General features: G+C 44.0%; 1 protein-coding gene across 1 annotated transcript; it reads right to left on the reverse strand.

The window, feature by feature from the left end:
• Positions 1 to 780: 780 nt before the first annotated feature.
• Positions 781 to 24,197, reverse strand: NDP (norrin cystine knot growth factor NDP). The gene is made up of 3 exons (XM_002719873.5): positions 23,800 to 24,197; positions 9,539 to 9,916; positions 781 to 2,023 (listed from the first exon to the last, which is right to left on the reverse strand). The coding sequence occupies exons 2-3, from the start codon at positions 9,710 to 9,712 to the stop codon at positions 1,796 to 1,798; spliced, it is 402 nt and encodes a 133-aa protein (XP_002719919.1). The 5' UTR covers positions 9,713 to 9,916; positions 23,800 to 24,197; the 3' UTR covers positions 781 to 1,795.
• Positions 24,198 to 27,586: the final 3,389 nt, after the last annotated feature.

Here is a 27,586-nt window from a genome sequence, read left to right on the forward strand (position 1 = left end):
TTTTAAAGCCCCAATTAGGTGTTAAGCCTTACAATTGAGATGTCACAATCCCTACCTGATGCTCAGCTCTGGCTCCTGACTCCAGATTCCTGCTAATGCGGATCCTGTGAGGCTTTGGTAGTGGCTTAAGAAATTGGGTCCCTGTTGGGGTCGGCGTTGTGGTGCAGTGGGTTAACTGTCTGGCTTGAAGCCCGGCATCCCGTATGGGCGCCGGTTCTAGTCCTGGCTGCTCCTCTTCCAATCTAGCTCTCTGCTAAGGCCTGGAATTCAGTAAAAGACGGCCCAAGTCCTTGGGCCCCTGCACCCATGTGGGAGACCCAGAAGAAGCTCCTGGCTCCTGGCTTTGGATCAGCGCAGCTCCTGCTGTTGTGGCCAATTGGGGAGTGAACCATCGGATGGAAGACCTCTCTCTCTTTCTCTCTGCTTCTGTCTCTCTGTAAGTCTGCCTTTCAAATAAATAAATCAATCTTAAAAAAATAATTGGGTCCCTGTCACCTACATGGGAGACATGGATTGAGTTCTTGGCTTACCTCTTTAGCCTGGGCTGGCCTGGCCTGGCCTGGATGTTGTGGGCTTTTAGGGGGTGAATCCTCTGCTTTTCAAGTAAATAATTCTAAAATTCTAATACCACCATCATATATTCTAGAACCTTATCTTTCTCTTTTTTGAACCCTCCTACCACATCATAGAAGATGTCCAAGCACTAGCTACATGTATCTTATAGTTCACAGCACAGTAAGATAGAGTCAGAAAAAAAAAAAACTACTTATACAGGTCAAATTTTTGAAGATACTTTCTTTTTATTTTAAAACATGGAAATAACTCAAAATTTGAGCTTCAAGGACCACAATATATTTGAATCAAATGTTCAGAAGATGAGCCAGGCTGCCATTTTGGCAACAAGCTTCACATGGACAAGTGGATGTTAGAGAATGATGCCCAAGACATGGCTAAAGCTATAGCACACCCACAAATAAATTCATACTGGGTTGTCTAATTTGCATGCAGGAGTATGGTGCATTCTCCATGCCACTAGAACGTATATGCCTTTTCCATAGTCAGTGCAGGATCCGTATTTGTGCAAGTCTTTAAAAGTCTGCTCCCTTACAAACGTCTACCATAATTTATTTGCAAGAGCCTTCGGGTGACAAATTCTTTATGTCACCTTTGCTTCCCAAAAAGTCATTTCTGAATAATAATTACAACTATCAAGAGTTCCAGCTTTACCTAAGAGAATCATTTGTTAGTTATTTTAATGTCAATTTGCTGTCTATGAGTAAACCTGGCTAAACATATCCATATGCTTTGCATCTGTAATTTGAAATCGGTAACCTATAGCGGCAATAGCAACCTTAGACCAAAATAACAAGATTAAAAAAAAAAAAAGCAGAAGATATTCCAGAAAGACTTGAGATGTCCTGCTTTCCAAAGCAAATTCTTCCCTGATATGCACCAAACAGTGACAGCCTGACATACTCTTGCATGGGGGCCCACATTTTCCCACTACTGCACAGTGGCTGGAAACCCAAAACAGCATTCAGAGCCAAAGGGAAACATAACTGAATCCGAGAAGGAACCAAAAGAAATTGTACCAGGGAAAGGAGATGGGAACTGAAAACAAGTTCCCAGAGTAGCTCTCTCTGTCAAGAACCATGTGGAGTCTTTACGCCTAGACTATGCAGAATCTTGTGGGAATCGCTGCATCTCTTTGTGTTTGTTTTCCTTAACTCTTTTCTTGCCAGTCCTTCCTGGCTGGTTGGACTGCCTCTGCAGTGGTCCCATCCAGCAGCAAGCCTCAGGAGCTGCATTCCTCGCAGTGACAGGACAGGATGTACCGGTAGGTGGCAGTGAGTCGCATGCCCCCTGAGCAGCGCAGCCGCAATGCCTTCAGCTTGGAGGTCTGTGGCCGGCAGCAGTGACAGGAGGAACGGAAGGGTTGCTTGAGAACAGTGCTGAAGGACACCAAGGGCTCAGAACGCGACGCCTGGCTGCAGTGCCCCTCGCACCTGGCCAGGAGCACCATCTGGGGAAAGAAGAGGAGGTGGTTACCTGCGGAGTGGCCAAGATACCCCAGCATCCTTTGAAAGACCTTGACCCTTTTTATTGGATTCAACCAGTGGCTCTCAACCCTGAGTGCTAAGCCTTAAAAAAAAAAAGTCAACAGCCAGTCCCCATCTTAGACTTTTTAAATTAAAATCCCTATGGGTAGGACTCAAGGTTTTGTGATTTTTCAAACCTCCTTAGAAGATTCTAGAGCAAACTGAGACTTTAAAACCATTGGACCAGGCCCACCACCATGATGCTCAGATTAAAAAAAAAAAAAAGTCAAAGAACAAAAGAAGTTTCTCCCGCCAGGTGATGGTCTCTATTGGCCCAATGCATAGTGATTCTATCAGTAACAAAATGCAGAAACTCATTCAAAATCTAAACTGAGGAGTAAATAAAGAATGACGACACACGAAAAGGCGATTGATTTTTACAAGGAATCAGTAAGCAAAAGGAATATGTTTCTGAAGAAGGAAACGGGACAGCTGAGTAATACTTAGGAAGGCATATTCTGGGTGATACAACTTAGGACAAGACAAAGAAATAGAGACAGGGCATGTTGGGGGCTCTACGATGACACTCTTGTGCTTCTGCACTGAAGGAGCCTGACATCTGTGTCATCACATCTCTATCTTCAGAGTCATTTGGAGGGCAAATATTAGGAGGCACCCATTCTAAGATCAACTGCATTTCCAAAGGTTTGGGTTGGAGTAACAAAGGCAGTATATTCTTTATGGAGGCTCTTAACGTGGCTTTAGCAATGAGTCCGATTAAAAATTACCAGTTATCCCCAGGAAAAATACGTACATAAGCACACACTCAGTATCTTGCATAAAGCCTAAAGAGATAGCCAAAACGCTCATTTATGTATCGCCTATGTAAATCCTGGTATCCAAGGAGTGAAAGTCATGGGTGAGGTAGGATGGAGCAGTTTGATTCATATGTACCAAGGCAGGAAGAAGGTTGGGGAACTTGGGATTGCTGGTCCCTGTTTATGTGGGAGGATCTGGCTTAGTGAATTATGTTTGAAGCAATGGAGAAAAATTTGCCCTATAATTTCAGAACCAACAGCAAGATCATAGAAAATGGAACTATTCAAATAAAAGAGCAAAAGAGACATATATGTACATGAAACCTTTTGACATTTACCTTTACAATATTTTGAGCATTAGCAATTATTAATAAAGGCTCACCAGCTATTATCTCTGACATCATCCTATAGTGCAGAATTAAATACCCCAAAATTCTAAGAAGGAAATGGCTGGCCCATCTTTCCACAAAGGGGAGAAATGGTAATTATAGATCATTAACATCATCATCTGAGAAGGTGCCAGGGGTAAATGCAACAATCACTTGGCAACCATCAAAGGAATATAGGATATGGGTTGGGGGTGTGGGGGACAGTAGGGCTTAGAGAAAATTAACCTGGACTAGACCAACTGATTTGTTTTCTCTGAAAGACCAGAGGCAGAGAAAATGGCAGCTATAAGCTGTTAGAATTTGCTTGAAGGTTTTTATTCTATTCTCCCTGTTCTTGACATTGATAGGCATTTATTAATGATCTGAAACAGAGTTGGACAGATTACATCATAGGTCAGTAGTGCACAGGTCAGTCCCTGGTACCCAGCCCCCATCTCCCTAATGAGAAAGTTCAAGATCATCTCCTTCCACACCTGTGAGAACATGAGAAACTAGTTGGAAACTAGTTGGACATCTATCTCTGTTTATGTGTGTTGGGAGGTGAAGGGGGAGTTGGAAAGATAAGACCCAAAACTGTGTGTCATTAAAGAATGGAAGGAAAAACCATATGCATTCCGGTTTACTCTTGGGAGCCCACATTTTAGCCTCTGTCATTGCCTCACTTGTGTTTCAGCACTTAATGAACATCTTCTGACCTCTTCCCGACCAGGGCATCTCAGGCTGAAGTGTGCATGTGAAAATGCAGGTCCTGATGGAGTAGCTCTTGGAAAAGGACCCAAGATTCTTCATTTCTCATAAGATTCTTGTTGATATCAGTACTGCTGGGCTGATGCCCAAACTTTGAGTAGCAAGGCTCTGGATTCATTCAAGTTTCAGGACTCTGTTGGGGATGGATCACTAGACAGCAATCATTTAGCTAATAGGAACGTTTATTGAGTGATGACAACATGAATTATTGTATTTAATCCTTGTAACAATCCTCCAAGAAAGGATAACATAATTGGTGATCCATACTATTATTGTAGATGAATAAACAGAAGCTTTGGCGAGTCCCAGTTCCTTGCCCAATCTCGCATATCTGGAACAAGGCAGAGTTGGAATCAAACCTGGATCTGTCTAAAACCAGACTCCTGATCAAAACCACTGTAACACCTGTCCCCTGCCATGAAGATGTTTTCCTGAGACATGAGCCAACACAAGCCCTTCTCTAATGTACACTGACTTGTCTCTAGATCCCTGATTGTGTCATTACCAGGGAACTACAAGTCTAACTTTTTCCTACAGACTTCTTGGGACATGACATCACCATCCTCAAACTCACATGGAGCTGAACCTCCCAAGAACCCTGACCAAGTGTCCCCATTCAGATCAGAATAAAGACCTACCTGTCTTCATCCTACAGCAGTATTTTGAATTTACCCCAACTGAATGTAAAACTTCCTTTGCCTTATTCTCCGCACTGACCACTGTGCACCCCTGTTTCCATGATATACCTGAAGCACCTCCTTTCCCTCAGGAACAAGATTCCTTCATGTTGCTTCTCCCATTCCTTCTCTTACCAGCAACCTCAATAAATGGACTGTTCAGCACATCTCAGGGAACCAGGTCAACCTCCAAAGGGTCTGGACCAGGCTGGGGGCACCAACAGATTTACAGCCAGAGGAACAAAAGGCATGGGGCACGGGGCATGGGGCATGGGGCATGGGGCTTGGGAGGGTGGGTGGGATCTCGGCTCACTCCAGCTGGGATCTGGTTCTTTCACTCAGGTCCCAAATCAAACTGATGCAAAGAGGCCTTTGCACATAGAACGCCTCCCTTCTCTCTTTCCTGTTTACTTGGATGAATTATGAGGGCCATAACCCACCCTCCCTCCCTTCCTTCCACCCTTCCTTCCTCCCTCCCTTCCTTCCTCACTCCTTTCCTTCCTTCCTTTCTTCCTTCCTTCTTTCCTTCCTCTCTGCCTTCCTGCCTTCCCTCCTTTCTACTTTTGTGTCTCCAACATTTTCCACAGCATCTTCACGTAGTAGACATTCAGTATAAACTTGTTCCTTTAAAAAAAAATTAAGTCAGATTCCTCAAGCAGTCAATTGTGTTATCAACTTGATGTTCCCGACTCTCCTCATTTTCCTACCACACTATGAGCCTTGTGGGCAGTGGTAGGAGAAGATTTGGGGGCCCTAACAACTCTCTCCTAATCTCCAGGCTCAGCCTTTGACATGCCAGGGCTCTTGTCCTCTGTGAATTTTCCTAGGCTTTGTCTCCTGAGCCATCCTCCTCCTTCGTTTTGTTGCTGTCTCTCTCTTTGTTCCCACCTGCTCCTCTGGCTCATAAGAGTTCAGACAACCATGCCCTGGCTCTAAGTCCTGGCCTGGAGCCACCGCCTCTCAGTCCTTACCCAACTTGGGCTTCGCAAGCCTGCCCTGCCAGCTCACTTTCCAACCTGGGTTCCTGAAAATCCCTCCTTGGCCCAAGTCCAGAATTCACCCCCCCCCCATTAGCCCCTCTTTCTTCCACTCACCTGATAAGGGAGGTCAGACAGTCAGGTCTGTTTCTCTTTTACTTTTATCCTTATTCTTAACACCTCCCTCTGCTCTTCACCCCATCCTGAGTTTAGCAAGCACCACAATGAGGTTCATTTCCCTAATCCTTTAAAGCTATAGGAGATCCCAACGGTTATTGAGATCTCAGTAGTGACTGAAATAGAAAGTGAGTCAAAACACCTGTCCCGTTTATAAGTTCATCACCAAGATGGCAGCATCATTTATTAAATGTCTAGTATATGCTGGACACTTTCTTGGCTGCTTTACATATAGCTCTGCCAACACCCATACCCACAACTTTGAACAGATACCTCCATTTTACATGGGAAGAAATTGAGACACCAAAGAATTACTTAGCTTCTTCCAAAGTCACCCATTTGACAAACTGGAGCTGGATTTGGAAACCAGGTCTCTGTCACTTCAAAGTCTGGGATGCTTCAGTTCCCGTAAAAATTCTCCAAGCAGCCAATTTCCACTGACCATCGACATTTGAGCCTGTTTGCTCTAGAGCCTTTATTCACTCCAAATACCAAGAAACCATGGCATCCCATGAAGATTCGAAAGGAATCTACTACTCCCAGGATCTTTGGTATCCATTCCCAGGAAGTATCACCACTTAAAGCCACCAGGGCATCTCCATCTGTGGCTACACTGTCCTCCTTAGTGAGACTCGGGGCTCAGTCTTCTCTGCCTGCCTTCACCTGAGCCCTTTCCTCAATTGCTAGGAGATGGCAACAGAACCCTGAGACTGGCCAGCTGCAAGATCAGGGCTAGGGTGACCTGAGAGACTCATTGAAGGTGCCCAGAAAAGGTTTCTCTTCTATTTCATTTTCTAGGAAAAATGCTGACTATAAGTAACTTGTTGGCAGGTCAGAAGTTGAGCCTAGACATCTAAATAGTGGTTCCTGCATTTGACTTACATTGTTCCAACATGAAGCACCAAGTAGCTGAAGAAAGAGGAATGTTCCAAGGTAAACATTGTTATTTCTGCACTATATGGCATCAAGAAACCTACTGAATACTTCTTTTGGGTTTCAGCTTTCTTTACTGAAAACATGGAAATGACAAAGCCTGCCAGCACAGGCTCGTTGGTAATGATTAGCACACTTAGAAGAGTACTTCAAAAAGTTCATGGAAAAATATTTTTTAAAAAAGTTTATTTTGGTGCAATAAAACCAAAGAAATCCATGCATAGCTTTTTTTAAATAATACGCATTTTCCATGAACTCTTTGAAAACTCCTCATACACCTGGATTTCAAAATATTTTGCACCAAATCAAACTTATCTTTTAATTCCATTTTCTGTGAACTATTTGGATCCCCCTCATCGTACAAGGTACCTGACACATATTAGATGCTCAAGCAAGTGTCCTAACCCTTCCCTGAGACTGAGTCACACACTCCCCTCCATCTGTCTTCACAAAGTCAGACACTGGACAGATGTAAGTCAGGAAGTGTTACCAATCTACGGGCAAACAGCAGACACTTGTCTAGTAAATAATGGCCCTTGAACATGATGTTGACAGGAAGTTTGTGTAGAGAGGGAAAAAAATCTACTCTAGTCTCTTTTACCAAGAAGACACTAGGATAGATTGTTATTGGCTGCTTTCTAACAGGATAAACATTTTATCCCTCGTCTCTAAAGGTGAACAATTTCATTAAATGAGACCCATGAGAGAGAAGATTAGCTTGAGTTTGTGAAAGTTAAGAATTATAGAATACTTTTAAATGAAAACAATTTTGTTTCTGGTTACATAGAGCAAATCTAATCCATAAAAGGTCTGGGTAGTCGAGATTCTTCCAGGCATACTTTATAGCCAAGAAAGAAAGGTTTATCATCATAAGCACCATTTACATAAGATTGCTATATTTGGGACAGTTCAGAATGTTTGAAAATAGATTGTTCCCATGAAATGACAAGCATTTCTCCTACTATCACAATTGTGCAGTGTTATTTACCACAGCGCTCTGGAAGAAACAAAGGTGACCAACTGTAGACTGAAGTCTGTTTCTAAGACTCATGCTCAGGCAACGTGAGTTTACTGGGTAAGAGTTAATGAGGTCTGCTAATGATGTCTTTTCTTTGCCCTTCCCTATGTCAATGTGATAGTTGCTAAGACGTGCCTCCATCAGTCTGCTTGATCTTTCCAGATTGTTTTCTAGTTTTTAGAGATGCTCTATTTTCTGTGTTACTTCCTGTCATCACATTGACACTCATTTTTAAGATAATTTTACACCCCCCCTCCTTTTTTTAAGAATCATGACTATGAAGGAGAATGCAACAGGGTAAAAGTCATCCATGGAAACATAAAGGGAAGGAGAAGAGAAGGCAATAATTGTTCCAGCCAGCCTTACTTGGGCCTACAGTTTCTCAGAAATCATGATTGTTAAAGCACTTCTCACATTTTTTTCTCAATATGGCTTAGTTTTCTTTCCCTAAGGAGAGATTGTAGCCTTGCAAAAACTTACATTCATCTCTTTACTGCAAATACAAATAAGATCCAGGAAGTCTTTCTTAAGTGGAAAATCTTTATTTGTTCCCACAGTCATAGACCTTATTAATATAATGGTTAAAGTAATGTGACTCAAATTCTGATCCCCCAAACTGAAACAAGTCAGCATCATTGAGCCCTAATCACAGAAGTTATGGAAATTTTAAAAGCAGACTGAAGTCATAATGCTTTCAAATGAAGGGTGGAGAGATTGACTTATATGGTCTTAATTCAATTCTAGTGGTTGATATTACAAAAAAACCCTAATTATACTGGTAATTTAAAAGATACTTGCCATATGAGAATGCTTAAATGGTTTTCGTCTCAGGACTGAGAGTGAAAATCTCTGAGGTTGGGCTAAACAAATTTGTATTTACCAAGTGTGGACAAATTTCATTCATGTGACTGTTTGCGAGTAGTGACACTTGTGAGAACTCTCATTTGGAGTTCTGTTCCACCCTCCAATGTGCCTTCTTTCTGGGTGGTCCATGTGGCTGGCTGTTCTTGGTGGTCTTTTAAGCATCCTATTCCTTTGCACACCTAGATTCAGTGTTGAAGTACAGGTTGCCCATGCAAGAGATATGCAACCTGCTCCAAATAAAAGTGATTCAGATAATCGGTGTAAAAATGATAAATGATCAAATTACCACCCTGTCTTTTGAAATCAATATCACATAAATGTAGCACGTGGAGAAAGGCCAGGTACTAAGTAATTTCACCAAGAGAGCCTTTGAAGAGACCTCCAAGGAGTGTGTCCGATGGCTCAATCACACAAGGGAACTTCAAAGGGTTCATAGAAAATAGAATTAAAAGATAAATTTATTTTGCTGAAAAATATTTTGAAATCCAGGCATAATTTCTTTGGCACATGCATTTTCTATGAATTTTTTGAAGATCTCTTGTATTTTTTTTGCATCCCCTTCCTCTTTATTGCTGGTGGAGGTAGGAGGAGTGATGGTGACATGTAGGCTCTATTTTACTTTCTTGAAAAACAATACTACTGCTCATACATTTCACTGCCAGGGTCAAGTAATATACTCCTACTGGATGAATGCGTATATGGCAACTTAAGCAGCTTTATTGACAGCATTATAAAGCATGATGGGAAGCCCTAAAAGAATGAGTCTCCCACAAGCCTTGGGAGACAGCTATATGCCTCAAGTCTGGGCCATGATCATAGTTCTCCTCCCCTTGACAAAGAAATATGGCTTCTGTCCTGTTTCCACGGGGGTGCTACCTTCACAGAGACCTTGGTCTTACCTTGGAGCTACACTTGTACAATGGGTGACTGATAGAATCCACATAGTGGTGCCTCATGCAGCGTCGAGGATCTGAGTCCACCATGAACGAGCTGTCCGTTTTGCTGTCTGTATCTCCCATTATTGCCAGCAGGGACAGCATAGAAAAAGATGCAGCTAGTACATGATTTCTCATTGTTGTAAGGAAAAACTTCTCCAGAAGAACAGCAGAGGGAGGCAGAGGACAAAAAATTGGAGATGCTTTAACCTAGGCTCCAGATCCTTTCAAGGAAAGGGCAGGATCTGGCTGAAGCTTTCTGGTTGTCATTGTCCTTTGAAGGCCGGAGTTGTGTCTTATTCTTTGCTCTCGCAATCCATCACCAGAGTACCTGCTGCACAGCTAGAAGGAAAACAGAGATTATTGTCCTCAGAAATGTTTACCCAGAAACACTAATGGGACCCAGGAGGTAATGAGTAGAATATTTCTATGTCATTTTAAGTGGAGAATATCAGTTTCTACAGTGTCATTAGCATAAGCTGTCATCCATTTCACTCCCCCACCTCTACCTCATAGCAGGGATCCCCATGGAAGTGGATACCCTGGTTGAATGGAAGCACATTTTGACTTTAACTGCTGGAGTCCATGATCTTAGGGGCAAGAACAGTTTGAACCCCATGTGGTTCTGGCCAGCCCTGAAATGGGTGGTCTCGTCTTTATTCTTGGTTGGTAGGGTCAGGAGAGTCTATTCAGCTTCCGAGTATACCCTTTGGTGTTAAGTGTCAGCTTACAGGGCAGGTAAGAGGAGAGGGGGCAGGTCATCGCTAATGAACACAGGACATGTCCCTTGGGAGCACATTTTCCACATGCAAGTCCATGCTCACCCACCCACCTAGTTTTCCACTTCGGTGCTCTGGGCTCATCCTGTTTTGGTTTTAAGCACCATGCCACCCAGCATCAATGACAAACTGCATCTGAAATACACATTATGCTGACTGGCCTCCAGCATGGTTAAGGCCCCACATGTGTATTTGCCGACAGAGTCACATTTTTACAGAGCCTTTGTGGCCTGGGCCCATGGTTTAATTGGGAAAAGAAAGTAGTCATTGGAGCAAGGGCTTACCATTAAAATAGGAGCATACTGTAACAGTTTGCTTTATTCTTAGAACCATACTTCCTGGACAAAGGACTGGGGTCTGGAGATCTCCCCCAAATCACTTCACTAACACCCAGCCATTGCCAACACTGATGCTTTTTTATCACACCAGAAGACAGAGAGTATCACAAATATTTTCAAACATTTGGGAAAATTGACATTTCACCCCAAACATTTCACCCCAAACCAAAGGAACATGATAATTAAAGCTTTAGAAAAACTTTTGAAAGCATTTCAGATAAAAGTTTGATTACTCTGCTCATAGTACTCTTTCATTAAAAAAAAAAAAAAAAAAAAAAAAAAAAACTCCCTACCCATGAACAGTCTGAATAAACAGGACAAGGTTGAAATTAGAAGTTAAAGTCAGTATCAGCCAATTGCTTTTACTCTGATAGAATGAGTGACTTCAGACACACAGAGACTTAATTAGCTGTCTTGCAAGAGTGGAGCAGAGAATTCTAAGTGGAAAAAGGTGTGTGAGACAGGGCTATTTTAGGACAGAGCCTCCCTGGCAATGGCAAAGCCTCAGAACATGAGTTTTAGGGAATCCTATAAATTTCAGAAAGGGCTGAGACCAGCAGTGAAGGGATCCACCTAGACCCCAGTCCCTGCACTGACTGTAATTAACTGGAGGACCTTGCATGGGTCATTTAAACTCATCAAGTCCATTTCCTCATCTGTAGAGTAGGGAAGTTGGAAAAAATGCCATCTGCTGTCCCTTTTTGCTCGAAAATGCCACCACTTGACAGCTATGATTTCAGCTCCCACCATCTCCATACACAGGAGCAAATCCTAAAGTTGTGGAGGCCCTACTGCCACACAACTTTGCATCACTTTCCTTTGTGTGCATGCTAATGGAATTAATCTCATTAAAACGAATCAAATCTGTGCTCAGTGTTCCAAATCAGCAAAGGATTCTGAACAGCATTTCTTGTTTTCTTTTCAGCTGCATAGTGCAGATCTTTCTACACACATTATCCTGAAACTCAGCAAGACTTTAGCTCAAAGAGCCAGAACTTTCTTGGAGTCCATGTTCAAAGGATGCAATATTACTGACCATTTCCCGAGTTTCAGTATGACTAAATTATCCCAGTTGGTTGGTTATCTGTCTCTTTGAGGCTTTAATTAGTCTCAGAGAGGGAATTGATTAGATTCCTCCTTTCACCACTCCAGTCTACAGATATTTCCCCCAGGAGTCAATGGCACAAGGATGAAGGGAAAAGCAGATATTCCAGTCCTGAGCTCCCAGCTGCCAGCAACTTCTCTTCAGAGTCATAGCCAGGAGGTACGGTTAAATGAGCACAGCAAGTTAAAGAAAAACATGTATATCATGATGGCAAGAATAAGCAACATCAATAAGAAGACTATACATATGTGTATGTATGTTGATATTTGTAGACATTTCCATTTTGTCTACTGGAAAGAAAATACAAGTAAAAATTCATGGCAAAGGCATATTATGAAGAATCATGCATGGATTTCAAAATTGTTTGCATGAAAATAAACCAATCTAATTCCATTTCTCATGAACTTTTAAAAGTATTGTCATATAAAATACAGACGATGGGCACTCTCATTCACTTAAGAGGAATAAAAATTAAAATACTTTGAGATACTTTGTTCAACCAATCAGATTTATATAAAGATTCCAAAGTCTGTGGCATGGCTGTTGAGAACAGGCCCATTTTTGAGTCAGTGCAGTATAAATTGGTACAACCTCTGTCAAGGCTAATTTGGCAATATTCTTTAAAAACGCAAAGGTTTATAATTTAAACCCAGAAATTCCACTTCTATGTATTAACCCACATGAATTCATATGAATATGGCTGCAATAACATAAATTTGGAAACAGCACAAATTATCTATCAATAAGGAAGTGATCAATGATATTGCACATTATCCATACAATGGAATACAAGGCAACTATATGAGGGGTTTCCAAAAAGTTTATGGAAAATGCACATTACGAAAAAATTATGCATGGAGTTTTGAAAAATCGCACCAAAATAAGTTTTTATCTTTTTATTCCATTTTCCATGAACTTTTTGAAGTCTTCCCACTCTTCCAGGTAGACTGTTTAGTTCTTGTACACGACTGCCACCTAGTAGCGATAGCCTGAATTGCAAGCACAATTTTAAAAGAATAAAACACTTCTTGCAAGCAAATGCTATGAAATTTATACCAATAAAGAGACAATGTCACATAAAATGTAACTTTATTATCTGATAATGTCTCTTTAGTGATGGTAAACTGAATCCAGAAGTAATGATGAAGAATAAAATAGTGACAGAGAGAATGTTGCATCATCACAAAGATTAAAATAAATTTTACAATTCCAACACACAAAACATACTTTTTGTTCAGTTTTTATATTAAAATGAAGTAAAAATATAAGCAACAATGTAAATTTGCCGCAAAACTCACAAAACTCTCAAAACCAAAAGTTAAGTTTCTTGCAACATAATCCTGGGTTTTTTGTTTGTTTGTTTTTTGCCTTAAGAGTTCAAACTATATGAACTAATTCTGTCCTGCTCACAAAGAAATAGGAAACAGTTTAAGAAAGGAGCAACGTGAAGTCAAGTTGTCTTAATATTATGTTAGTCGGAGTGTGCATGGGCGAGAATGTGCAAAGTGCGGGTGGGCAGTGGAAGACCTCACAAAGAGGAAAATCTGGAATTAAGGAAATTCACCCTACTGAGATCTCCACTTCCTGGCAGCTTAGGGATATCTGCTTTGGAGAAGTTTCTGTCACTTTCTCAAAAGTAAATTCATTCCAGTTTGTCTTAATTTTTTATAAAGCCATGTGTCATAAAATCAAACATTGCTTCTCAAGATTTTAGACCTCAGCCCAGCCGAGGATGGAGAATGAGAGAACGACTCTCTTGCTGAACTATCACCCTGTGGCTGCTCTGTGCTCTGGGTACAGTCTCTGAGACATGGACTTGGCCAATGTACAGAGCCCGCATTCTAATAGCTCTGAAGTGGAGCCTCGCCGGCAGGAGAGGCACGTAGGCTGGCGTGCCCGACTTTGGAGCTACCCTCCAAACGATACCAGTGGAAAAGAACAACTGGTGCCCAGATTTCCCCACCTGTCATCCTCAGCGAAATAACATAGCAGCCTCCTGGGTGAGAGATGATGTTGTGCCCCACAGATCAGCTCACTCTTGGGCTGACCTTCTGCCTGGCAGAGGGTAGTGTGCTGGTTTCACACAAGTTATTCCAGCAACAGGCTAAGACAAGCAGCCTGTGCCAAGAATGGCCTTACTTGTGCCCTGCGTACCAGGCAAAAGAGGGCATGCTTTGGTGTCCCTCTCTCTCCCTTGGCTTAGATAGAGATACCAATGTATGCACATGTGTCTTCCTGCGGCTCCTTTCAACAAAGATTTATTTAACAGCTATTCATCAGGCACCTACTATGTGTCTCCTTTTGCTCCAGCAGTTAAGAGATAAGGGTCAGGGGGAAAAAATAGGTCCTATCCTAGATCCCTCTACTGGCTCACTGTATCTATAAGCAACGAGCCTTGGCCAGTTGTTTTCCTGGGTAATTCTTTGGATATATTGATAAATTCCCTTAATATTTAATTCATAACCAACATGCAAAGCATTATTTCTTAGTAGGTGAAATTAAGATGATAAAATATAATGACTTTGGAATGAGGTCAATGTATCAGACAGAAGCGTTTGAAATTTACCGTAATTTTACAAAATTATGGCATGAGCTATGACTAAGGTAAAAATGGCAGATCAAGGGGCCTCCCTCAAAAGAATTGCCAAAAACCACAAAGCAAAGCTGTATAAGGGATCTGCAAAAAGTTCATAGAAAATGCATATTATGAGAAAACTATGCATGGATTTCAAAATGTTTTTGTAATAAATAAACTTATCTTTTACTCCCATTTTCCATAAGTTTTTTTTAAGTCCCCTCATGTAAGTGTGGAAGGAAGTTTGGCACTAGATTACAATTCATACTCTGGTTGGAAAAGCAAGAAACTCTGTTCTAATTCAGAGAGTGTGACGTGCTAAGTAGCCCCTTCCTGGGAACTCAAAGAATTCCAATGGGATCTAGTCAACTAGATGCCTTGGAGAATCAGTCAGATGCCTCTTCCCAGGGCATTGTGTTTATAAACTATAAACAGGATGTTGGATTTTAGGAAGCATCCTGCATGCCCAATGCATGGTTTTGAATATGTTTTCTATCTGGAAGAGCCTGACTGGTACCCAAGAAGCCCAGGCTGAGTCGGAGGCAGCGGTACTGACTGTGAGCACTGTCCAGTCTCCAGCCTGCCAACCCCAGCTATGTCCAAGAATGGGAAGCCACAGAATCAGCGGGGAGGACGTGGCTCCTACCCCTTTCATCTCACAGGTGTCCATTCTACAAGGAGGGGTCAGGAGAGGCAATGCGACCACAGGGCTACCTAGGGAGATGGAAGACAGCATCCCTGCAGTGAAACAACAGTCCTCTGGCCAATGACAGGACTCCGTGTTCTCCCAGCTCGCACTGCTAAGCAAGTGTGGCTGAGCTCAGCAGCTGGAGTGATAGAGGAAGATGAGAGGGGAGAAACAAAAGGGAAGACTACAGCTGGGGAAGAGAGGCAATAAATCAAAATCGTGGGTGCTAAAACAAAGGGCTAGGGATGGAAATAATTTAGGGGGATGAACCAACTGTCAAGCGGCCCCACCTGTGTGTGTGTCCTTGGCTTGAATAGTTTTCTTGTCTAGGGAGTGACTAGAGTGGGAGGACTTGACCTTGAGGCTGACTGAAACTCAAATTCCTGGTTTGCAGATACTGTGAGGACATCCAGGGGAACCTCTCATTGTTATCCAAACTCCCACTTACCTACCGCTTTCATCTTTTTCTTCTCAGACTCACTGCTAGCCCATGTCCCTAGCGTCTGGATGTCCCAGCATTTTGCACTCACTTGTGAGAAACATTGGATAACTATCCCACTGCATTCTGAAATCTAAAGAGCGTTCTATTGTTCTCTGATCTGGTAGGCGGATCCTCGAGTCTGAATCCCACCCACCCATCCTTGGCTGTGCAATCTTGAGTAATTCATTTGCCTTCTCTGGGACTCAGTTTCCTCATTTACAAAATGAGCAGTTTGGTCTAGAGGCTAAAACAGCCCCAAGCATTCCTGACAGCCTACAACTCTACCCAAACTTCTCAGAGTACTGCACCTGCATGAGGGCTACCTACTCCCTAAAGCAAAATCCTACAGAAACAGTTGTTTCCTTACTAGGGGAGCTGATGATTGCAGAAGAGTCCAAATGAATTCTAAGGTGGTGGCTGAGCCAACACTGAAGGCCAAGCTAAAACAATTTGCCCCTTGATGAGGTCGTATTGGTGGCTCAAAATAAAAATAGCCCTTAATAACCAATTGACTGAGTGCTTGCAAAGTGCTACTAAATGTGGCTTACAAATGAATAAGATCCTGTTACTAATAGGAAGCAGATAGTGAGAATATTTAACCAGTTGCTATTTTTCTTAAAGCTGTCTTAACATTTGGGTTGTTTCTTTCTGGTCCCCACCAAAGCGTAGATAGGGAGATGAGCAAGGCCAAAAAACAATCATGCTAGGATCAGACTTCTTTCATTTGATGATAATGATCTAGGCCAAGTTCATCCTTCTTGTACTTTTCTTAGGAATGACATTTATTGCTAAACAGAGCTTGAACCCCAAATCCTAATGCCATCTAATGGGGCCATCTGTGATGCTCTGACTCCAGATAGGAGAAGAAGATTGGTTAGAAGAGTGGTTGTCTCTGCAGATGTACAATTAATAACGTCTTAGTGGTCAAGAGTAAGGCCCTCTGCTTTGTAAAGCATCACAAGAACCTCTGTGCTAGAGGAGGAACATTTCTGCAGCCCAGGGCTAGGGTTTGGATCCAAAAGAGCTGATCACTGCATAGGGTTCTTAGATCCTATGCTGGGCATCTGTGGGCTTCTATGGTTTCCATGGGAAGACTCATTCTGGGATCTAAACAGCTGACCTAACTAATTGAGTTTCACAATACAAATCTTGCATAAATTGGAAATGATCAGGTCTGATGAGTATTGGGAAACAGTTTCCTGTAGAAGTCTTCTCTGGGGTGCCTGGGTTATTTCTGTAAATCTTGCCACCTGACTCAAAGCTATGACTGATATGGTCATGAACTTTCAGAAAATGCCTAGTGGTGGCCTTTCTTTGGAGCCACAAATCAACACAGAGTCCCGTTCCATCGTTCCATGAACAGGGAAACAAAAGTGGGAGAGAGGAAACCATAGAAGTAACAAAAGAGAAGAAAGAATGATTATTAGTTGATGCTCAAAATTAGTTGATGCTTCCCTTCATGTCATCCACTCCATGCTAGGAAGGAGGAATTCACGTGAAGAATGGGACACACTCCGTCTTTCACCTTGCACGAGACCCTTTTGAAAGAAAACAGAATTCTGAGCTACCCAACCCAGGAGACTGAGTCCTGTCAAAGCATGTGAATATACACCCTCCCGGTGGAAAAGCACAGACAGCCAGGTGTTGTGGGGACCCTGGCCCACTGAAATAACTGAAATAACTCAACACTTGCTCTGCCCCTGGAGTGCTGGTTGCGGAACGGCCCTAGGAGAAAAGAGGTAACCCCTGTCCACTCTGGGTACCAGGCTCCCTCTTCCCCCTGGAGCCAAATGAGTGTGTTGGCTTTCCTTCAAAGTGTCCAGCAAACTGTTTCCAAAGTTGCATTTGAAGCTGCTCACCCACAACAAGGTTTTGGAATGGTGAGTAGTGATCTCACCTAACAGCTGTAGAGCTCTCAGTCAAGAATGAGACATTAAATAATAGGAGTGGCACAGTCTCCCCATTCCCCATTCAATTTGCTTTTTCAGTCCCATGGTAGGATTTGAATATCGAATTCAACCCTATTGCGATCTGGAACACTCCTGCGACTTATGTCAAAGGGGCAAGATTCACATAAAAGTCACTCGAAAATCCATTTCCTTAAATTACTAGTAACCATGAACTGGTGGGGCTCTTGGTTTTCTGTTTTTATTTTACTACAGCCGCGTCTTTTGATGGCCAGCTCTCCTGTAGCAGTCCTATTCTGCTGCCTTTGGATTTTAAACCTCAAAAGAAACATTTTCCTTCTGAAAAGGAGTAATTTTCCATCATTTCAGGGGGGAAAAATCACAGAAATGTATCACTCCTAAAACGTCCCCTTGAGTTTTAAAGGAAAATTGGATTCTGATTAGGGATTGGATTTCTTTGATTCCTCACAGCCATATTAGGAATGTGTGTACCTGCGTTTTACTTGGGGTGGAGGGTGAGGGACATTTTCTTCACTTGAGGAGTTGACCTCTTTTTCAGGTAAAGAAAGGCAACTTCAAACCCCTTCCTGGCAGGGAGTGGGTAAAATGTAGGAAACTTTTCCTTTCTGAAATTGTGCTATTTGAAAAAATTGAAAGGGCAGTGGCAGATTTTGAACATCAAAAATAATTCCTCCTTCTCTCTTCTTGTTTCTCCCCTGACCTGTTCTTTACCTATTTTTATTCCTTATGGTTGAAAGGATGGAAGAGGACTCCACGTTTAGGGTCATTGGTGGTTTGGGGCACTGTAGGAAGGTCGCCCCCAAGCATCTTCTGACAGCTCATCAACTTTCTTGAATGCCTTAACCTGTTGCCCTTTCATTTTTAAAGGATACTGCAATTGGTTGGATCAGAGCTTAAAAGAAAAAGTTGGGATTCAGCCAGGCCTTGGAAGAGAGCAAACTGTCTGAAAAATTTTTAGCTGGGAGAGAAAAAAAAAAAAAAAAGGGGGTGGGGTGGGGGGGAGAAAAAGATATCTACTGCAAATCTTATGCCTGGTTTGAAGCTGCTAGTCCATGTTCCTATCCATGTTTTGACATGAGGGTGAAATGGAGCCCAGTTGGATGCATTCATGATTACAAGCACGGGGGGACATATTGCCCAATGAAGCTACCCATTCTTTGATTCTCCTGAGTCAGCACTCTTTCTAACAAGAAAGTAGTTGTTCCAGATTGTAAACCCCATTGAGGGTGCCACATTCTCACTGTTGAAAATGGGTGTAGAGGATGTGACTCCTTGCGATAGCCATCAGGAGCTGAGGCCTCTGAGAAAGGGGACAGTAAGCATGAATGGTGCCAAGCAAACTATTGCCAAAGACACAAGAAAGAAGTTTTGCAGATGTGAGGGAGGCTGGCATCAGAAATAATGCCATCGGAACAATCGCCTGAAAAATTCCAGCGTGTGGGTGTGTGAGTTTGCAGCATGCAACCTGCACAGTCAAGCAAGCGCTCATCTCAGTACCAGCTTCCCCTGCCCGGCTGCATGCACTTGGGGCATTGAAAGGACTCCTTGCTCAGCCTTTATTTCCTCCTGGAATCAGACACAGAAGTTGGTGGTTGCTGACCTGATGGCTGAGGAGTGGGTACTATCCGCTGGAAAGCTGCCACTGGCAGGGGCAGACAGGAAAGCAGGAATGCTCTTAATGTCCTCCCAAAGAAAACCTTTGATGGACAAAAGAGTGGTTGTATTTTTACCCTCTCCCTTCATGCTGCCAGCTGTCTTTAAATAGATCCTGTAGCCTAGGGACTTGTATGGAATAATTCATATTAAAACCCAAGAAGTGGAAGTGGAGAGCAGTTGATTCTTTCTTCTCTTTCTTCTCTCTCTCTCTCTCTCTCTTCCCCTTCTGTCTTGTCAAGCTAACAGGAAAAGGCCCATTTTAAATCAGCTGTGTTGAATTTTTCCTTTTGGGTCTTCTAATGACTTTAGCTCATCCGGAAAAGACAAGCAAAGCCTGCAGGAAAAGCAAAGGAATAGAAAGCCACCTTGTAGATAGTTCTTAAATACCTTTTGGTCCCAAGGACATTAGCAGAATCTTTTAAGGATGCTATACCGGGATGGTTACAAGAGACTTCTTAGAAATCTGAAGCTCAATGATCTGGTTTATTCCATTTGCAACTCATCAACCAAACCGTTGTTCTGTTGTTAAGAGAAAAAGAAAAGAGAAAGGAGGGAGGGAGGGAGATAAGGGAGGGAGGGAGGGTAGAAAAAGAGGAGGAAAGAAAGGAGGAAGGGATGGAGGGGAAGAGATGTCTTCTATCTCCCAAGTCCTGTGCAATTTTAGTTCAGGTCAACCCAGAATCCCCTTGTCCCTGTTCACCAAATGGGTTTCATAGACATTCAGGCCTGTGCTGACTCAATGAAAAGTCCTGTCTCTCCTTCTTTCTGTTGGGGAGGAGGGATGAGAAAAGGATGAGGAAAGGGGGCAGGGCTGGACCCAAGGATCCAGGGAGCTTTGTTCAAGTCCCTTGTCTTGAAACAGAATGACCACATTTCTTTTAATGTAGGCCGAAGTGCATCCAGCCATTCCCATAGCGCTCCCACCCCCAGGCCTTTGCCGGAGATGTCCGGGTCACTGTGATGGTATGCTTGTCGTTGCCAACCCGGGTCACTCCAGCCCTGCTCTCGCGGGCCACGTGGCTGCTCCTCTCCGCGAGTGGGTTCAGGCTCGGGGCTACAAAAAGCCCCCCGATCCTATCAGCCCAGGGAAAGCTGGTGCCAAGAATGACATCCTGGGAATACTATGGAGATGGGGAGACCTCATGGGCTGTTCTCCCTGGACAGCACAGGACCCCAGGCTGAGTGGAAAACAGGCAGAGCAAAGAGGAGCTCACAATAGAAGGAGCTCAGGCAGAGCGAAGAAAAGGGGGCGGGCTGTGCGCAGTGGAGAGCAAAAAGAAAAGAAAAGCCACATGCCACCCAGGAAGATTCCAGGGCGGGCTGGAGGAGGTGGCGGAGGAAGGACTTGCAGGAAACAAGTACCCAGACATGGCACTGCCAGTCTAGCTGGATTCTTTTCTGAATTAGATTATGCGAAAGAAAGAGGGGAAATATATAGCCGGCCAGCTGTTCAAAGGCTTACAACCTTGCTTTTATTGTCTGGGTAAGTTGGTGAGGTGGGGCATCAGAGGAATTCCAAACATACCATCCCAGAGAAATTTTAATATGTTCCACAGTGTCATACACGAAGAGGAAATGACAGCTGATCACAGCCAGGACAGGCCACAGCTTCCCCCTTGGGCCTTAGCACTTCTCCGTCTTTCCACCTGCCTCCCCATCTCCTCTGCTCCTGCTGCCCTGGACAGAGTGGCATTGACTGGCTGTCATGGGAAGAGGTGAGGAGGGGCGTGGCGTCAAGGCCACTAGCCAAGAAGCTGAGGGCTGCATAGGGTGAGTCAGGCACCCTGGGGAGTTAGAGGCATTTCAATCCAACCCTGGGGGATGATTTGCTGATAAGGGAACCAAGTCAAGGTCCCTGGTGATGCTGTCTTCAGGGTTTTTCCCAGTAACCTAACCACCTGATCAAACACGACCGGGCCATTTGCAAGCAGCACTGAGTGTGGCTCTGCCAGAGACCTGAGTTTGGGGAACAATTTCTGGCAGCATCTTCCCAGGGGCCTCTTGAATTTAGGCCAAGCTCAGAGGTTATGAGTTTCGTCAGTCCTGGGGGTGGGACAAGTAGGTGGTGGAAGACAGTGACTGCATCTTCCTGCAAGCATGTTTCTAATTCAATGACTCATCCAGTGGCCTGGTGTCAGCTGCTGAATAGGTGACTCACACCCGTCCCGGAGAGACACAGCACGTGATCCTTTCCAAAGGGTGCTCAGGAGAGCAGAGGGAAGGCTTCAACTACTCTTTCTCCAGGCTTCTTCTCCCCCAGACTGGAAAGATCCCGGCCAGGTTAGCTGCGCAAGTGAGCTCTACCCAGGAGCAGGTGATAAAGGAACCCATTGATAAGTAAGAGTCATTTCAAAGCAATCTAGGCTCTAGCAGCTATTTTAAATGGTTCTATATAACCAGAGCATCATTGCCTAGTTTCCCCACTGGCAAAGCCCATTTCAGTTCCAAAATCGAACTGGAGATTGCATTCAGAGGGAGAATTAGGGTGTGGGACAAGGTTTCCTTCGCCTTTGCATCCATCAAGAGTAGCATAGTGCTGGCATATAGAAAATGCTTCATAAATATTTATTAAAAGAATGATGGAATGAATAATTAACCAGTAAGAATAAAAGTACTTGAATTGTGAGTTCCTCAAATAGAGTAGAAATTGCTGGCCACCACTGGTGGCTGTAACCCTGAGAAACTCACCGCATTTTTCAGGGGCTCGGGAAAATAAATGAGTTGGAAATTGTTAAATGTATTGAAAAATGATTTATTTTTCCCTTGCCAGTGTCACTGGAACTAGAATTAAGATTGAAAACTCCACAGGCACGTTTCCATCTGTGGGTGTCAGCTGCTTACGCACAGTCCTGAGAAGGTCTCAACCAGTTCTCCCCAACCAAATGTATATTAAAACAAACGATGCAAAACTCTGCATTTTGCGCTCAAACACCCTCACGTAATGATCTGAATGGGAGTTTAAGAAAATTGTTCGCAGTCGGCGAACACTTTGCTAACAGCGGTAATTTAAAAAAACAAAACAAAACAAAACAAATCCCTGTAAAATTGTATTGCAAGAGAATGCATAGTATCCTTCACAGGCTTTCTGGAATAGGGACTTTCCCAAAGTTGTAAATTAACTCATTGCCAAAGTCAGAGTCGCTTTCAGCAATGCTCCTCGTTAGGCTAGCTATCAGGGCAAAATCAGAAAAGTCTCTCGTAAACCTTGTCCGCACTCCACAGTGAAAACTGGGCAGCGATAGGACTCTGAAGTTTACTTTCAGAAGCAAGACTGGTGAGGAGACACCCAGCAGGTATTTCCGTCTGCTCTAAAGGCTCCATTGAGAAGCATTCTAGGGTCCCCACTGTCTTTGGCGGACACTCTCAGCCTGCACTGCATTTTAGACAACGTCTGTGCTTTCAAATGCACCTGGTATTCAATGTTATGTGTTGGAGCAATTTGCCAAGGCCAGAGCCTTATAATTAAAATGCACTAATATTAGAAATGAAGAGAGACTTGCTTTGCAGCAGCCATAGCTGTTATTAATGACAGTTACAAAGAACTGCACGTGGCACTCCCATCTTGCCAAACAGTTTCTTTCCCCGCACCTGAATCACAGTAGAGAGGAGAGTCTGCCTCTTTCCTGGAAGCTTTTCGGGGCTTGTCCTTTACAATGAGCCCCAGTCACTGCAAGTTCCAAGTCATTAACATTCTGGACACAATCAAACTTCCCGTTCCCCAAGAAAGAGTCCTGCCCAGGCCTCCTACAGCTCAATTGTTCATTTAAAGAGAGAACTAGTATTCAGGAGGTTGAAAGAAGCCTCCAAATATTCCTCAGGTGTCTGTAGGAGTCCTTCCTACAGGTCCTGGTCCCCTGGGCTGGTAGGAGCATCCTTTCTCCAGCACTCCTGGGCCATTGGAGTTTTTTGGTCGAGCTGCAGGGACAAGCTGACTACTAAAAATAAACCCTTGCAATAAGGCCAAGGCAAACAGCATGCATTTCCTCGGACTTTTTACCCAATCAAAATCATACAGTAAACCCATCCTCATCCCCCCCCCCCCCCAACCCCGTGCTACCCGAACGCATCTATGGAAGCGAAGTGCCGCGCGTTGGGATAAGGAGCCGGATTCCTGCAAAGCCTGACACCGAAAGCTAGAAATAAATGTTGCCTATTGTTTGAAGTCATTCTGAGCGCCCCGGCAGAGCCCTGGCAGGAGATCAGCAGCATACATAAGTAGTAATAAAAGTAAACAGTGCGCTTTTAACCTCGCAGGCTCGCCTGCGTTCATAGTGCCCCCATTGTAAGTGGGATGAGGGCGGTGGGGAAGACACCGGGCTCCGTGAATCCATGTCGGCGAGTTGCTGCTGCGCTGGCCCCTTTCACAGGGTCAGATATACGAACGATTACAAAGTTACGTCTAACTACGCAGAGAGTTTGCAAAGAAAATCTCTGTAAGTCGAACCAAAAGATATTTTCCAGCTTCTCTGGGAGGCTCCCTGCTCTGTCGCAGACTTCAAAGCCCCGTTCATTTAAAAAACACAATGCTAGCAGGCTACAGATTAATGCAAATTAAAGTAATGCAAATTTAAGTGGTATTTAAAGGTTGTCTCTTTGTCTGCGAGGAGGTTGAAATGCTCGGTTTGGAAAGAAGTAATTTCCTAGGCGAGCCGTCAGCGCTTGTTTTCCTGCTTACCTTGGGAGAAAGGAGGGCTCCTTTCTTCTCAGACTTTTCTGAGAGCTAGAAAGAGGTCCTGTTACTTCCAAATGCTTTTGTTCTTCTGTCCCTCTGTCACATGGCTTGCCTTTTATATTTGCAACACACAAAAGTTAGGACTGTTGTTTAAGCGACACAGGGAGAGAGAGAGCGGGAGAGGGAGAGGGAGAGAGAGAGAGGGAGAGAGAGAGAGAGAATGTCAAATGGAAAAGTGCCATTGGAGGCATATATCAATCAGGCGTGCGGCCACAGCAGCGCACTAGCAAATGGGAATGCCACGGAAATGTGAGGCGCTCGTTATCGGGGACTCACAGCCGCTGCCCACCGCCCGGCTCCCTTCCACAGAGCATCTTAGCATGGGAACGGCGTAGAAGAACAAGGGCAAGGAAATCTCCCCTCCCTTTTCTTTCTGGCTTTCTTTTTTATATTCTGGAAATAATAAGAGGCTAAATAAATATTCTGAGTTTCCTTCCTCCACTTATTTATTTATTTGGCAAGCATGTGGCTGCCATTAAGAGGTACCAGTCCGCAATAGAGATGCATAGTTTTTGCAAAGAGAAAGCCAGAGCGCTATGCTCTTTAACGATTCAGCAGCTGCCTGGGATGAAGTTGAAATTCTCAGTGAGAGGGGAGAGAGATGGGCATCAGAAATCTTCCTCAGGGGACGCTGTGGAAGCAACGGTGAAACGCTGCCCTGTTTGAGCACGACGTGTGTGGGTGGTGAGAGTCCTCCCCCCCCCCAGCCCCCCACCCCCGAGTTGTTCATCCATTAAATGGCTTTGAGCAGCAGAGACAGGAGGAAACGCACAATGGCACTTTAATAAGCGCCTTCGTCTGCATCATTTAGAATCAAACTTTAGATGCGATTTCGAAACAATGAAAAGGTGGACCCGGTGACTTTTTGAGCTCGAGGAGGGTGACGCTACCAGGTAAGGCCAACTGCCCACGGCCACGACTTATAAAAGAGTGACAAAGGTAACTCTGTGTGGGGGTTAAGTACCTGCAGCGGAACAGCGCTGTTAGGGGCTGTGAGACTGCCAAGGGAAATATTTCATACATCATGCCCTTAGAAAGCTTAAAATTAAGACAGAAAACTGTCAGCAATTTTTGTGGAAAATACAAAGAGCCACCTTGTAATTTTTTTATGTCAAATAGATTCAGCCCCAAGAATACTTTGTTTTACTAATGCTGAGGAAGAATTCAACTGAATATATATATATATATTTAAAAAAAGACATTTCACACAAGATGAAATAGATCATAAAACTTAAGAAGACATTTCTCATGGGAGCCCCTTATCATTGCGGATGCTGAAACTGTCCTGTTCCACGGTAGAGGACCATGTATTATTCATTGATAAACTGATAATCACATTCTTAATTTCTCACGACACTGTTTCTCCAAGCAGTCACTGATGTTTATCTTGGGATTTTCAGTTTTACCCCCACCCTGGAATAAGAAGCCCCCCCCCCCTTTCTTTTGCTCCACCTGGGGAACTCTGTCTACCTTGGGCCAGCCTCCAGTCTCACACAGAATCCACCTTGGAGGAGAAAGGATAAATGACCAGTTCAAAGCCTTGAAAGAAAACCTGGCACTTGGCTGGTGATGATATTGGCTCAATGTCTTAGAAGCAGAAGATCAAAAAAGCAAATGGAAATTGGGCCTTAAAAATGGAAATGATCTGGAGGGGAAATGACTTGGAGCTGAGTAAGAGCCATGGAAACAGTCAGGAATACGTTTTCTGGCTCAATTTGGTGGGTCAGATTGGGAGGGAGAGTCAGCTCTTTGGCCACCAAGATTTTCAAATATCAGAGCTTCACATCCTCCCACCTTTTCATTTCCCCGAAGAAATAATCTCTGGTTTTCCCAGCGTGTGCTGCACACTCCGCCCTGCCATCTTTGGCCTTCGGGTTCTCAGGGCGACCCTATCTGCTCTGAAGCAACACGAAAAGGTGCGGTTCTTCCTGGGCGGAATTTTCCAGCCTTCTGCAATCTGCCCTCCTGAAAGAGCCGCACCGAAAGTGTGCAGATTGCAAACACATTGACTGCTTGGCCGCAGGAGACAGGCTCTCTCCCACATGGAGCCCCACTGCTTCCTCCAGCCGTTATTCTGTCAGGGGTGGCGAGCAATACCATCTGCTCCCCCTTTCAGGAGAGATGCTTTGCCTCCGCCCCCGGGGCTCCGGGGGACCTGTTTCTAAGCCGGTCAATAGGTATCTGGCGACAGCACCTCTTTTCATCGCATCACCATGCTTTGTGCCCCCGTTTGGTTCCTTTGCGAGCCCTCGTTAACTCATTAACGTTGTGGAGAAAGAAGGGGTTCTTTGAAATTGCCATCCCTGCAAAAAGGGCTGAGAATACCCCTGCTGTTATTTCCCCTGCACGCAGGATGCAAAGAGTTTGCAGAAGGCCACATCTATCAGCTGCCTGGAAAATCCTTCCAGGGACCACATCTGATCAGTTGTCTTTTATTTCTCTGGTCCTATTTCCAGGCTACAGGTCTCTGTCTGGGTAGCCCTAGTGGACATTTGCAGGGTGGCTCAGCATCCAAACACCCCTAAGGGAATGGGTATCCCCAAGGCTTCCTGGCTGCAGAACCTGAAGGAGTAGGTGATTCTACCCCCTCTCCTCAGGGCAGCTGGAGAAGCCAGGTGTGACCCCTCCTGGCTCACCAGATGAGGCATCTAGGAGGAACGACCAAAAGCATGCAGACATCAGAAGTCAGTCCCTGTGGTCACACTGTTATTAACAACCTGGAGGCTGCAACAGCCACTGTTGGGAACAATAGAGCTCAGCCATGTGACAGTGGGTGTTCTGGGGACACACGGCCCCCACGATGACATCCTTAGCAGTCTGGTCTGGTCTTTTTAGTTGCACCTGGTTTGGCCATCATTTTATAAGACTGGATCTCTGAACTGCACCCAATCCACACCTCTGCTTAGACCCTACCAATAAACTCCTTTCCACTTTAATTAGCCCGAACCAGGTTTTGAGGTTGGCAACGAGGGGTCTTGACCTGAACAATTTTCCAAATTACCTTTTATTGTTCTCATGAATATGATAATATTCATTCATTCAAAGATACCTGTTAATAATAATAGCAATCAGGTAATGGGTGTTTACTCTCTGCTGGGCTCTATGCTGAATATCCTATAGGCATTCTCTCTCTCTCAGAGAGATACACAACAACCCTATAAGGTAGATATTATTATTGCCTCTATTTCACAAGCAAAAAAGCTAAGGCTCTGATAGATTAGGTGACTTGCTTGTGATTGACGCAGCAAGCAAATGGCAGACATCAACTTGGCTTTCCAGTGTCCAAAGGCCAAGTATTCAGTAGCTTAACTACTGTACACTGCTGCCCACCGTCAACAGAAATGCCTGAGCAGCACCTTGATAGTAAGGCTCTGTTCTTTGTAAAGGAGACAAATAAAAGGAGGCCATGGATCCAGTTCTTCAGCTGTTTAGGATCCTGGAGGGAAGAGATAAATGTTTGCTTATGAAGAGACTGGAAGGTAACATGTGATGAGGGCCACAAGAAAAGAAGAGGGTACAGGACAGGAGGTGGTACACCCCAGGGAACTCCACCAGGGTCTGCACTTTGAAGGCTCAGAGTAGGAACCAGAGGACAAAAGTGAACTTGGGCTGGGCCTAAATTTATGCTACAATAAACCAGGAGAATGAGGTGAGCAGAATGGTGCCAGGCTAGGGATCTGGGGCTAGATGGTGTTAAAAGGAAAGGAGTGGAAAGTCAGTCTGAAACAAA

This window comes from Oryctolagus cuniculus, chromosome X (genome assembly GCF_964237555.1).
Source record: "Oryctolagus cuniculus chromosome X, mOryCun1.1, whole genome shotgun sequence".
NCBI classification, from domain to species: Eukaryota; Metazoa; Chordata; class Mammalia; order Lagomorpha; family Leporidae; genus Oryctolagus; species Oryctolagus cuniculus.